Source organism: Lottia gigantea (assembly GCF_000327385.1).
Source record: "Lottia gigantea unplaced genomic scaffold LOTGIsca_99, whole genome shotgun sequence".
NCBI classification, from domain to species: Eukaryota; Metazoa; Mollusca; class Gastropoda; family Lottiidae; genus Lottia; species Lottia gigantea.
In genome coordinates, this window is record NW_008711185.1 from 794915 (window position 1) to 808241 (window position 13327).

General features: G+C 33.1%; 1 protein-coding gene across 1 annotated transcript; it reads right to left on the bottom strand.

The window, feature by feature from the left end:
* Positions 1 to 2042: 2042 nt before the first annotated feature.
* On the bottom strand, positions 2043 to 13034 carry LOTGIDRAFT_170498 (hypothetical protein; the record flags this gene model as incomplete). The annotated part of the gene is made up of 5 exons (XM_009069155.1): positions 2043 to 2227; positions 2693 to 2909; positions 3657 to 3704; positions 7191 to 7565; positions 12573 to 13034. The coding sequence occupies 5 exons, from the start codon at positions 13032 to 13034 to the stop codon at positions 2043 to 2045; spliced, it is 1287 nt and encodes a 428-aa protein (XP_009067403.1).
* Positions 13035 to 13327: the final 293 nt, after the last annotated feature.

Genomic DNA, 13327 nt, shown 5'->3' on the forward strand with positions numbered 1-13327 from the left:
GCGACGAGTTATCGAACCTTCTAGCAATGCAAACTCAATCCGTCAATCATAAAGCAATTACTGATGAAATTTTGACACGCTCTGTTAGTTATATCTTAGTCATAAACGGTTAGAAGTTGAGGATCCTGCCAAAATAAATTGAACGTGACCAGATTATTTGTTCTTGTATGTATGAAATGGAATCAACTCTGTCGAAGAAAAACCTTTGCGACTGGCACCGGTTACAAAGAAAGACTGACGTTAGTCAAGGAAGGGATACTGTAGTCTTTATATCAACTTTTCGTTTGATACAGGTAAAATTCAGGCATCCACAGACTTTTTCTTCAGAATGTTATTCTAACATGCGTTTTTTCCGTTTTGTCTTCGATTACTCATAATAAACCACCGACGCGAGTAAACACTAAACAACATCACAATGACTTAATAATGTGGGTAACATCTGCATAGAGAATGTCGATAAGAACTAGAACCTTAGACTGTCGCATCCATCGTTTGTTATTTAATAGTAGGCGAATCGAACGTCGCATTTGCAGTCTGAAAAGTGGCACGAATATCTAATACGACTAACTGCTCCAACATAGTCAAAATGGTCGAGATCATAAAATAACTGTTTACCTTTTTTGTTAGACATATAGCAGAACTTGAATCATGTTGTTACCCAGAGTTCCACGCTATGCAATCTTCAGAAAACTGACCTATTTTCAGCCTACTCTCATGTCTACATTTAAAGACAAGTTCGGAACTTGTAACTTTGTGCTATATATAAGTGAATAAAAAGTTTGTGATTATTGCTTTATTTTATTTTCGATTAACCAGAACAATATTTTAGTACAACAAGACAGTATAACAACAATAAAAAGGTTCCTGGTTAATTAATTAAAGTAAATACATAGCAGATACCAGTAATGTGTGAAAACATTTAACTATTTATATAGTTCGGTATTTTTCTTCAGTATTCTTGTTTCCGTCTCTTCTGTGAGTGATACAATTTCCATGCTCATTTCAATGTTTTCCATTGGGATTTCTGGAAATTGTACGTTAAGAAATTCAATTTGTCAAGACATGCGTTCCTATTAATCCACTTCCAGCTTCTAAGTCCTTTACTTAGTGACTCGAAGATAAACATTGTCAGAGGCTGGAAGAGTCGAATTTATATTTCTAAAATTGAAACAGATTGCTTAAACTAGACGCTGTAAAGTAAAGAGACGACTATTCTACAATAGTTCGGCTTCATTTTTGTAAAGTAGAGTATCTTACAGAAATAGAGCAATCTGCTGTACATTATTGGATTATGAAAGTAAAGTAACAATTGTGAGAACTCTACTACAAAAATTCCTGTAACTAGATATTAGAAAGCTAATTTCTGGGATAATCTGTTAAAAATATATTTTCAGACAACAAATTCATGTTTATTTTCATTGTGTTCAATCAGTATCTAGATAACTTTTCACTTGTGCCAAACCAATAAGTTTTGTGCTTTTTCAGCAAAGACAAAAGGAAACAAAAAGCATATACAAAGGAATGTGTAACGAAATAACATCTGTGACACAAGCATTTAGCACAATGAAACCATCAGGTAACGGAAAGCCGTCGTTAGTGAAGCAGAGCATGCTGACCTTTCCAGAATACCCGATGACACTCTCAGATTGGTTTTGTCAACTTGGAATTGAGCAGATAATGGTAATTTGGCTCTAATATTCTGTTATATACTCAGTACAATCTTTGTTAAAATTTTCCAAAGCGATCGAGACATAATTGCAATACAAATATGGGGACACGCTTTAAGAAAATAGGTTTTCGCTTTCCGTCCTCCTTTTACAGTTTTGGTGAATAAGTTCATAATGTCTAGATTCAAGGAGTAGGGCCAAGAAATGGTCATTCGAGATCTCCTTATAAACAATTAGAGGATAAATCAGTTTCAGTCAGCCTTAACGCAAGGTTTACGAGGTTGTTCGAAGACAAACTGACACCGCCCGTTAAGACTCGATTCCTCTCTCTGTAGACCAAGATGAAGAGTTGATGAAGAAATAAATGGAATTCCATCAAGACGGACTAAACACGGTGTCCCTTAAGCCATTCTTAAGAAAGGATTTACATATTCGTTCAGCTGATCTTGATTTAAAGAGCATGGCCTCCATTATAGAATGTTCTGAAGATGCCCAAGTGATCATAGTAATAAATCTATTTAGAATTGGTAATCCGTCCATAGCTAAGTTAATGTCTTTACCTGTAAGTAGAAAATAGAGTAAATGTAAGAATTCTCGTCTTATTCATTAGGGATCTTAATGCTAAGAGGGGTGTTAGGGCTGGACAGCAGTAAATGTACTTCCGGTAAAATGACGTGAAAGTTTCCATCTCACTAGACTTTACACTAATTTATCTTTTACCAGGTACCAGCAATGATATCCAATATCATTTTCATGGTATTCGAATAACTACTCAACCTATTAAAGCCATTTCCATAAACCACAGTTTACTGGAGAAATATAAGTAAACCCTTGCATGTCACGCACGCCTTACTGTGTTTTCGGCACCATATATAGAAAAAGTAAACTCAACATTTGAACCAGTTGATCCCGTATGCAAATTCATACGACCTAAGCACAGACAGGCATTTGTTATAACAGTAAGACAATTCTTGACTCTATAAGTTCTACGGTTTGATAACTACCAGATATCACTAGTAACTTACCGGTATGGAAATTGGTGCATCTGGCGGCTTCTCCTTCAGCAATGAGAAAAGTGTCAGTCTCTTTAAAATACACTACCGTTTCCAGTCGTTGTGACAGTTTTATTTCAAATAATCTGGGACTAAATTTTAATGTTTTTAATGCTGTGGATTCTGATATAGATGATTCTACTTCTGACTTGTACGTATTAAAACATTTAATGAAGATATTCCTCATAATCTGAAATTAGAACAAAAATAATGAAACAAATATTAAATGGTTGAAGTGAAAAATGAAATGGGTGAATGGAGTTTTACATCCTGCACATTATGGACTAATTAAAACAGGCAACCCCATACAATGTGCAATGATGGCAATTTCGCCAATGGAATTAGCATACTCTTTTTCGATATCCAGCTGCCGAGTGATCTTTAGCGGGGCTTCATGTCGACCTTCTTACGGATAGATTTTGAAAACAACTGTTTTTTCAATGACTGGTAGCTGATGAATCGGTAGATTTAATTGACCTCACTGCACCTAATCTGAAAATAGACCTGGAGAGAGAACGAGATTTTCAGGGAACGTGAAGGCCTTAGGTGATTTAATTGTCCATTTTTTTTAAAACAGCTTGGTGCACTGTTCTGAAATTTGACATTTCAAATATGGATATAGTTCAATAAAAATATATTGCCCAACGCCTTCACCAATGGGAGAAATAAAAACGTCTATTTAGAAGCCTTCATATAATATACTATATAATCATAACAACTTTCAAACGACATCTGAATTCGTACTTAAACAACCATAATGAACTAGTACACTTTACTTTGTTAAAACTTAATTTGATCCCATTGTGTTTATCACTAAGCCAATAAACATGCCAAAATAAGTATAGAATATATTATCAATAAAACTGTGTGATAAGTAGTATTATATGTCATATCATTATTATGTCAGTAATCAATACTGTTATATTATGACACTCACAATGGTAAATAACAATTCTAAATTAGATACGACATCTGTATGGGGAATCTGAAATAGGTTCATCAAGGTAAATCAACCTTATAAACAAAGGGATTATGTCCTTAATATTTTTTTATCATTTGAAAACCCGTTATCCGTACCACAGTAAAACATGGCACCCGGTTAGTCTGCAATATATGTACCAGCGGTTGTAAGGGTAGTCAAGAAATCCAGGCCGTACTTCAACATTTCCACAAGTAGTTATTACCGATATAACCGACATAAACGACTATCTTTCCACCGTTATAACTTCAATCGCGTACAAACCGATTGCCGGACTATATTCTGAAAAGCGTTACGGAGGTCTCTGTTTCTGTTGGTAGAAATTTATTATGCGACATTATTCCTTTAAGTTTCACGAATTTGATAAATCAATTCAAAACTCTAATGCAATAAACTGAACCAAAAATCAATATCAAGACAAGAGACGTCCATGTGTATATGAACAAGCTTTTCATGTTGACAAAATCATTAAGAATACCGAATAATAAAATCCTTGAATGGAATGAAATGTGCTCTCATAATGTTGCTAAAGAAAACTGGTTTAGAATACGCGATTTTATAATGGATTTGTTTAGTAATTTTCTTCTTGACTTTCCTATGAAGAAGCTGAATATAATAAGTTGAATGTCTGACTCACAACTCTTATAAACTTATCAAGTAAAGGCAAGGCACCCTAGTAGATAAACTATTCCAAAATCCAAACCTTCAACCGAATCATAAAAATGTAAACCTTCTACTTGCATTTATAGGGTGGACTACTTTCATCGTCTTACCACCATATTTCCATGCATACACCCTTTTGTGCCCAAATATTACATTCGGGACGAGATCTTGACGTATTGGTAGGGTGAGGATGTTGATGACAATTTTGTCTAAAATTTCTTCTACTGATAGTAATAGTGTCTCTTACAAGACCGATAAAAATAAAACTTTTCGTTATTGACTGTTGTGTGGAATGGTCTTATGTAAGAAATGATCTAATCTTGAATCTGTAATAACCAAGAGAACTCGAGAGGCTCTTGTTAACAATCAAACGCTAAAAATGTGAAAGTGGTTGGAAGCAACAGCCCGAGGCTCCTATTGGAAGCTTTCTGAAAGATCTCAGCCTTTGTAATCAAGTGCACGCATTATATATGAAGATACTTTTAGTACTATCAAGTTATTTCTAAAAATGATGTTACTTTGATGCATTCGTAATCATGACCCGAGGCTTCTAGGTGAAGATCATTATGTGAGATTTCGACATCATAATTAAAGGGCCATATTATATTAAAAGATTCTATAGATTCAACAACATCAAAGACTACCATTTAACACTTGATTTTTCAGACAACCTCTGGCATCTATTGTCTCTACACGACGTGGTATTTTTGTACATTATGTTCTTTTTTATTCTTAAAGAAAGTATTGCGAAATATGTCATTTGATGGAAGACACAATAGACTAATATTTAATACTAAACACAGTTTTGAAGAAAATCTAAGTAGATGGTTGAAGATAGTTTTCCTTATTTTTTAGTGTCAAATTAAGCAAATAATTTGATTAATTGGTGTTTCTAACGAATTATTATTTATTCTAGTTCATTGTGTTCTTTATAATTAAAAGTTTTAACCAATCATAAATGCCCATGTATGTAAAGTCTGGATAAACAAAAAAGACTTTTTGACATTTCTTGATCGGTCACACATTGGAATTCTGCTGATAATTCTCTTCAAATTTAGCTAATTATGCATTAATTATGGACATGAGGGACAAACTAGTATTTTTCCAAGCCATAAGAACACCTCTACTTTCTATTCATATAAGTATTATCACTTTTATTTTCAGAAATGAAAATAAGGGAACCCATCTCTAAAGTTGATGGAATATAAATGGCAGGTAAAGTTTACAAAAAAACATGAGCACTACCGGAAATAAATAAATAATTACGCGATATTTTCCGTATCTTAACATGAATCATAAACTTTGATAAACTAGAAAGTAAAGTATTTTTGGGAGGAATAATAAACGATGGAACTTCAATTGAATTCTATACATATTGACAGTGATTTTTGCATCCATATTCCGTCATCAATTGTTCTTGCTATATAATAGCTTCGATTGTGGTAACAACTTCTGTGATCAATCCGATTGTTCTCTTCTAGTTGGTTCGATGATTCATTTAAGTGGTTTGAACGAAAAGCATCAAGAAATAATAGGAACTTTTAGACAATCGCTTGTCAGACAGACTTAGTCAGATTTCACGATAAAAACATATGTAAGCCGATAGCCAACTACATCAAATCAAAGACGAAGCCAAATATTAAAGATGCTTTAGTCGATTTCCTGATCCGATCACAATAATAGACCAATTCCAACGAATACCTGTGACCTGTATTCTTTACCAATTGACCTAGATTTGCGACCGAGTGACCCAGATTGTTATTTAAGTGACCTTAATTCCGGTTCCGTTGTTATAGATTTCATCTAATGAAGACCATCAAGTACAAACAAATTTAGGATTATTTGTGTGGAACGAAGTGATTGATGTCCACAATATGTCTATCAGCTTTAAGCATCAAAGCACAATAATCTCTTCCACACGGTGTTTAGCAGCCACGACATTTTCAATAACAATCTATTATCTCTAGTTCTAGATTTTACAGATCTGGGAAGCGGATGATGTCAGTGTCGAAGAAAGAGCATTCTTATCTCACGCAATCTTTTAGTTTTCTTGCTAATATTGAGGTTATTTGTTGATGAAGGCATAGATCAAGATAACACCACTTGTTTTTCGCAAGCAAGATTCCCTTTTACCGATTAAGCAAGCAGTGTAAACGTTTAAAATCTTAAGACGGTATATAAATTTGCTTTGCTGTAGACATGATCTGATATACTGATCAAAAGTACCGCCATAAGTAGTTATCAGAGATCAGGTATTAGTAAACAGATTTCGGCATGGAAAATAAGACCCGAGTTGCGCCGGAAGATATTATCCAATGACACAGCACAAAGAATGACAATCAAAGCCAAATAAGGTACAAGAACAGGCGTAAATATCTGACGGCATAAGGTTTATTGATGAAAGCTCGTCTTTTGTGACCAAATTACTCGCAGCTGTCTCTTAATACCAGTCGATTTTCATTAAATGAAAGAAACAGGGTATATGAGAAACAATGAGTTATTGTGTACATAAGAATCCAATTATTTCCTAATTATCGTGTATTTAATAAGCTCTCCAAAAACATATTAGTGAAGTTGATATTGACATAAAGGCGTATTGTTCCTTCTGAGAAAATAATAATTATCCACGTAAATGGCGAATCAAGAAGAGGAGTGCAGTAGTTATTTTGTCCTGGAAGTGATATTTAGTATCGACAATGGAATCTTTCTGGGGATATAGAAGTTTGGTTCAAGTCTGTCATGATAATAACTTAAAATTTATCTCGATAATCCGATCAAAATGTATATTATATGTTTCTTATTTATGTTTAAAATCAATGAAATACTTACTGATCTATCTAAAACTAATCTCATTGATTTCAGTAGAGTTGATTCACATTTGGGGATGGCTATATTCATATATCGATGACGAAGATTACCAAATAGTTTGACAGTAAATCCCTGAGGTTCCTGTCGCTCATCTACCAGAATTCCATACGCTCCTAAATCAAACAGAATGTTCTGGACTGACGTTTCTGGAACTGGGACGGCACCATGGACGAGGCGATCCACTCCAGCAACAGCGCCGTACGCATTTAAGGAATGTTGAAGAAATTCATCATTAAGACCCATAATCCTTGCACCATTTCCGTTGGATCCATCACAGGCAATGACTAACTTCCGGCCTACCACTTTATCAACTTCCTTTATCGTGTCTCTGGTAAACTGAAATGTATAAACATTGAAATAATATTTTTTTATCAGTTTTATCTGTCCACAAACAGAATGATCTTAAAGGAACGCAGTCTAGAAATTTAAGGCAACAGAGAACTGAGTTTGTCTTTATTCTGGCCAATTTGTCAAAAAGGCTTCTTACCAATAGTCATCAAATGGACAGGTTTATATTTTATAATAAAAGGCGAGTCGTCATTTTACCTTTCAAACGCGGATAATTATGTACATACATCGAATTGAAGGCTCAAACTTCGACAGTGAACTGTGAATACTATTATGGATAGCTTAGCTAAAAGACTTAGCCTTGATTGTCAAACGAACAGAGAACGTATCCCTTTAAAGCTGCAGAATGCGTTATTTCAGACGGTCCATAAATACAGATCTTCGAAAGAAATAACACAACGTGAAAACGAAACCGTTTCCAACATTCTGTAGAACAATAGCTATAACCTCATATTTTGTTCTTCAATTTCCGGTAAAAGAGGATTTAATTGCACTTAAATGTCAACACACGATTAAGAATGATACATTTCTTTATATAAAAACTGGTCAGCATTGATAAATTAGTTATTGTAAATGTCAAGATGGAATACATGTTAAAAGGTGACATCACTGTCAGGGGGCCGTAACTGCCTCAAGGTAGATGAAGTAAATGCCAAATGCCTTATGGCGAATTTAAACAACTAGATATTTGAATAAAAAAATTAAATTTGTTCATTTAAATATGATCTACGGAAAATATTATTACTTTTTGAAGTCTAAACAGAACCCTCGCTATGCTCACCGAAAGAGATTTTTGCCTCATAGAAAAAACCTAATTACGGCCCGGAATTGATTTTTCCTTAGCAGTGGCGGTCTCTTTGGGCCTCGCCTCGGAGAGACACCCGACATTTTTGGCCCTCCCTCCCACCACCTTAGACATCCCTGCAGCTGAGTACAAGATTGAAATGGTCTGTTCAAAACGTAAAATACCAATGCATATCTCAAAAACGACAAAATTAATGAGTAAGACATAAAATGAATCGAATAACCAATATGGATCTTATTATCGTCCTTACTAGATTTAAGATTGATTTACTTGATATTCTGTTAGAGTGCTTACACGTTTTCACTGTCAAACCACCTGTCACTCCAATGGTAAGTTAGGTTATTTTTTTTTATATCTAGCACCCATTTTCACAATGTCAACCTGATACGAACTTTGTCTTATACCTCGACTGCTATGGCCATGCATCAAAGGAGTTTGTAAATTACGCAATTTTATTAGGTTGTACGCTAACGAATACAGCCGGTAAGACATAATGTTTACAATCTTTCTGGGCTCTGTTTGACACTGTGAATATATCTAGCGCTATATCGTTTAACTGATAATACAAATACTATAGTTCATAGGAATTGCATAGATACCATTTTCATTTTGAAGTGCAGAATCATTACGGCTAACAATAATATATATTTAGTAATGTTGGAAAAAGGAAAATAGCAAGTGAGCACATAATATTATCGGTTGGAATGTGAGCAACAGAACTGATGTCAACTGGCGTCAATCGCGATTTTTCATTCGTTTGAGCTTATAGGTCATCGGTCACCGAATTAAAACGTTGAACACTGCAAATTTATGAACATTGAATGTTAACACCATACTTGAATGAAAAAATTAACCTAACTATATCAATCTGACAAAACTCTTCAGCGTAGATCATACTCTCCTTGTTGTTCAAAAGAAAAATGGCCCTGACGTGAACGGCCTTCTAATTTGCACCTTGAAATGCATTTGTACACATCCAAATACAATTCAAATCGATGGAAGAAAATAATTTAAGTCCAGAACTCACCAGAATGTATCATTATAGGCTACATGGTAGCTCAACGTCACAATGTCAAGCTTTTGCGAACATCGATAGCCAACTTTCTTTTATAAAGGAATGCAGCGATTTGATTTGTTTGTACGCCGGCAAATATAGCCAATCAGATCCCTTTACAGATTGTAGCAATTATGGCTTATTGTTTCTGTCAAGGACTCTGATTTGCTGTATACGTAAAGTACAACCCAACCAAATTGCTGCAATTCTTCCCAGGTATATTGTGAAGATGGGATAGATAATAATAACATATCCACAACCATAATATACATGTATAATAATTTTTTTATACGACTGATGGCCGTGGTCTTAAACTAAACTTAAATTCATATTACATCAATAGGGCTTAAATTGATTAGTAAAAAGCTTTTGATTTTGTATACATTCATTTATATTGACTCAAATTTAATGACAAACTAATAATTATTGTCGTATTTAGAACTTGATTTAAAAGGATTTTTATTTATTTCCTCTAAAGGTTAATTTACCTTAACATTTAAGTCGTTATTTTGTACTTGTGATGTAAATTGTGTTTGGTAATTCATTGTAACACAATAGAATAAATGATAGTTTGGTTATTTGGAGTGATATTAACAGTTTTCTGTACATCACTGATAGAAGTTATATTGTATTGTTAGAAGTTTTATGGTAATGGTATTAAATGTACACAGTATAATACCATACTCTTTAATATTTTATCTGCATAATTGAACCAAACCTAAAGGTTTATTCTCTTGAGTTAAAAGGTGTAGGCGTATAAATATAATGTATCGACAATATTTCAGGGTCTTTTTCTTGCATTAAATATTGCAGAACCAGACATATATTTCGAAATTGGGCAATCCAGCTCTCGCTAGTCAGACCTACACCCGACTTTGGCCATGTCTTTATAATTGTTATAATTTGGGTTCATAATACTAGAGTGTCATTAATTTGTGTAATCTTTGTAATTTGGGTTTATAATTTTGCCAATGCCATAAATTATGATGCCATTTAGGTTCAAGACATCTAAAATGTCATCATTAATGTTGTAATTTGAGTTCGATTCATAACATTGTCAATGCCATTATAGATGTAATTATAGATTGCACTGGCAATGTCGTTATTGTTGTAATTTGGTTTTATAACATTTACAATGTCATTATTTGTGATGTAATTTAGCTTATAACACTCGCTATGTCATTATTGTTGTAATTTGGTTTTATAACATTTCCAATGTCATTATTTGTGATGTAATTTAGTTTATAACACTGGCAATGTCATTATTGTTTGATTTAGTTTATAACACTGGCATAAATATAAATTATTATTTGGGTTCATAACATTTACAATGTCATTATTTGTGATGTAATTTAGTTTATAACACTCGTTATGTCATTAATGTTGTAATTTGAGTTTGTAACATTCACTATGTCATTATTTGTGATGTAATTTAGTTTATAACACTCGCTATGTCATTAATGTTGTAATTTGAGTTTGTAACATTCACAATGTCATTATTTGTGATGTAATTTAGCTTATAACACTCGCTATGTCATTAATGTTGTAATTTGGTTTTATAACATTCACTATGTCATTATTTGTGATGTAATTTGGTTTATAACACAGGCTATGTCATTAATGTTGTAATTTGAGTGTATAACATTCACAATGTCATTATTTGTGATGTAATTTAGTTTATAACACAGGCTATGTCATTAATGTTGTAATTTGAGTTTGTAACATTCACTATGTCATTATTTGTGATGTAATTTGGTTTATAACACAGGCTATGTCATTAATGTTGTAATTTGAGTGTATAACATTCACAATGTCATTATTTGTGATGTAATTTAGCTTATAACACTCGCTATGTCATTAATGTTGTAATTTGAGTGTATAACATTCACTATGTCATTATTTGTGATGTAATTTAGTTTATAACACTCGCTATGTCATTAATGTTGTGATTTGGTTTTATAACATTCACAAGGTCATTATTTGTGATGTAATTTAGTTTATAACACAGGCTATGTTATTAATGTTGTAATTTGAGTTTGTAACATTCACTCTGTCATTATTTGTGATGTAATTTAGTTTATAACACAGGCTATGTCATGAATGTTGTTATTTGGGTTTATAACATTCACTATGTCATTATTTGTGATGTAATTTAGTTTATAACATTGTCAATGTCGTTTTAATTGTTGTAATTTGGGTTTATAATATTCACAATGTCATTTGTTCTTATTTACGACATTGTTCTCTCGTTATCATTGTTGTAATTTGGCGTTATTAAATAGTCAAGTGTCATTATAGATGTTGTAATTTGGTTTCATTACATTGGCAGTTTCATTATCATTGATATAATTTTGATTCATTACATTGTTTCTGTCATTATTATTTAGCAATTGGAGTCACATATTATCAATCTTGTAATTTCAGTTTATAGCATTATTACGTCATTTAGTTTTGTAACGTAACATTCTATAAGTTGGAAACACAATCAAATCTTGCGAAATAAATATTTTATCTAATCGTTTATCTTGATGTTTTATTCCATTTAAGGGTGAAAATTTAAAGCAAAACATTGTAAAACTGTAAAAATAATTGAATTTTGTTGAAAGCTTTATTGAATGTGTGCATTATGTTGTCATTTCATTTCAAATTGAAGATTGATCAATTCACGCTTTGAGTTATTACGTTATAACTTGTTATTTTCAGCATTGTTTTGAAGCGTTATTGAACATTTTGGAATAAAATGAGAAAAACGTATCCGAGTAAATGAAAGCCGTTCATATTATAGAGAAAAGGTATCATTATATCATGATTAGCGCTTCTCTGGTACCGTCTTGTATTTACACCTTCGACCCTTTCTGGAATGTCTTATGTTTCAACCTTTAAAGGTATACTACCTCTTAAGATAAACACAAATTCATCAGTGGATTTACAAGACCAATACGACAATCAGAATTGACTCGTAGTCTACAATGACCTTAATGGGGTGTGAAGAGGCAAACGAAGCATGTTCATTATAACAATTTCACACATATACTGTTGATATTCCACAAGACAGACACACCGCCGAAAAAGACGTTTTATTCAAAACTCGAGGAACTCAAAATGCATGAAAGAAGGATACAATAAAAAATCTTACCTTTGTTCCTAGTTTAAGATCAACTTTTTTGTTAAATTTATACAAAACACACAATAGATAATCTGTATAAACACCGCTTCTAGTGTAAAAATAGTCATTACTCCAACAACCTTCTAAATTATCAAAATCTATATCCAACGTCCGTAGAAACTTCACTGTTTTAGGGTTGAATGCTATTTGACTGGGTTTATTGCACAAATTATTTCTAAACATTTCTTCAAAAAGTATGATATTAGACACCTTTTTAGATAACGCCGCTACAAGAACGGCAGTTAATCCTACAGGGCCACCGCCTATAACTACCACCGTCAGTTTAGAATAAGAACGTCGAAAGCTCTCCACAAGTCTTTTAGTTGCTATAAAAATTGCCACCATTAATACTGAACACAAGATATGGTAGATTGCTAAGGAAGAATGGACGAAGAGTACTTCACGTGGATCACATTTGACAGGGACGTTCATTTTGATTAAACAAATAGGCTTGGAGATGTTACTTACACTCCCCGTTTTAAAACTTTGTAGCGCTTGATTCAGCATTCATAGAGTCCAAAAATGCTGTAACTAAGAATTCCTTACAATTTGTCACGAATGGCCATATTGATGTCACGTAAACGAGAATCCAATGAAAGATCAATTCAAATCCAATTCACTTATTATGTGACCGAATATGCTTCATATTGAGATTTTAAAACCGCTTCCTCGATAATTAACAGAACCAAAACATTCCATTCTACACAGAAAAGTCCAATATAGAC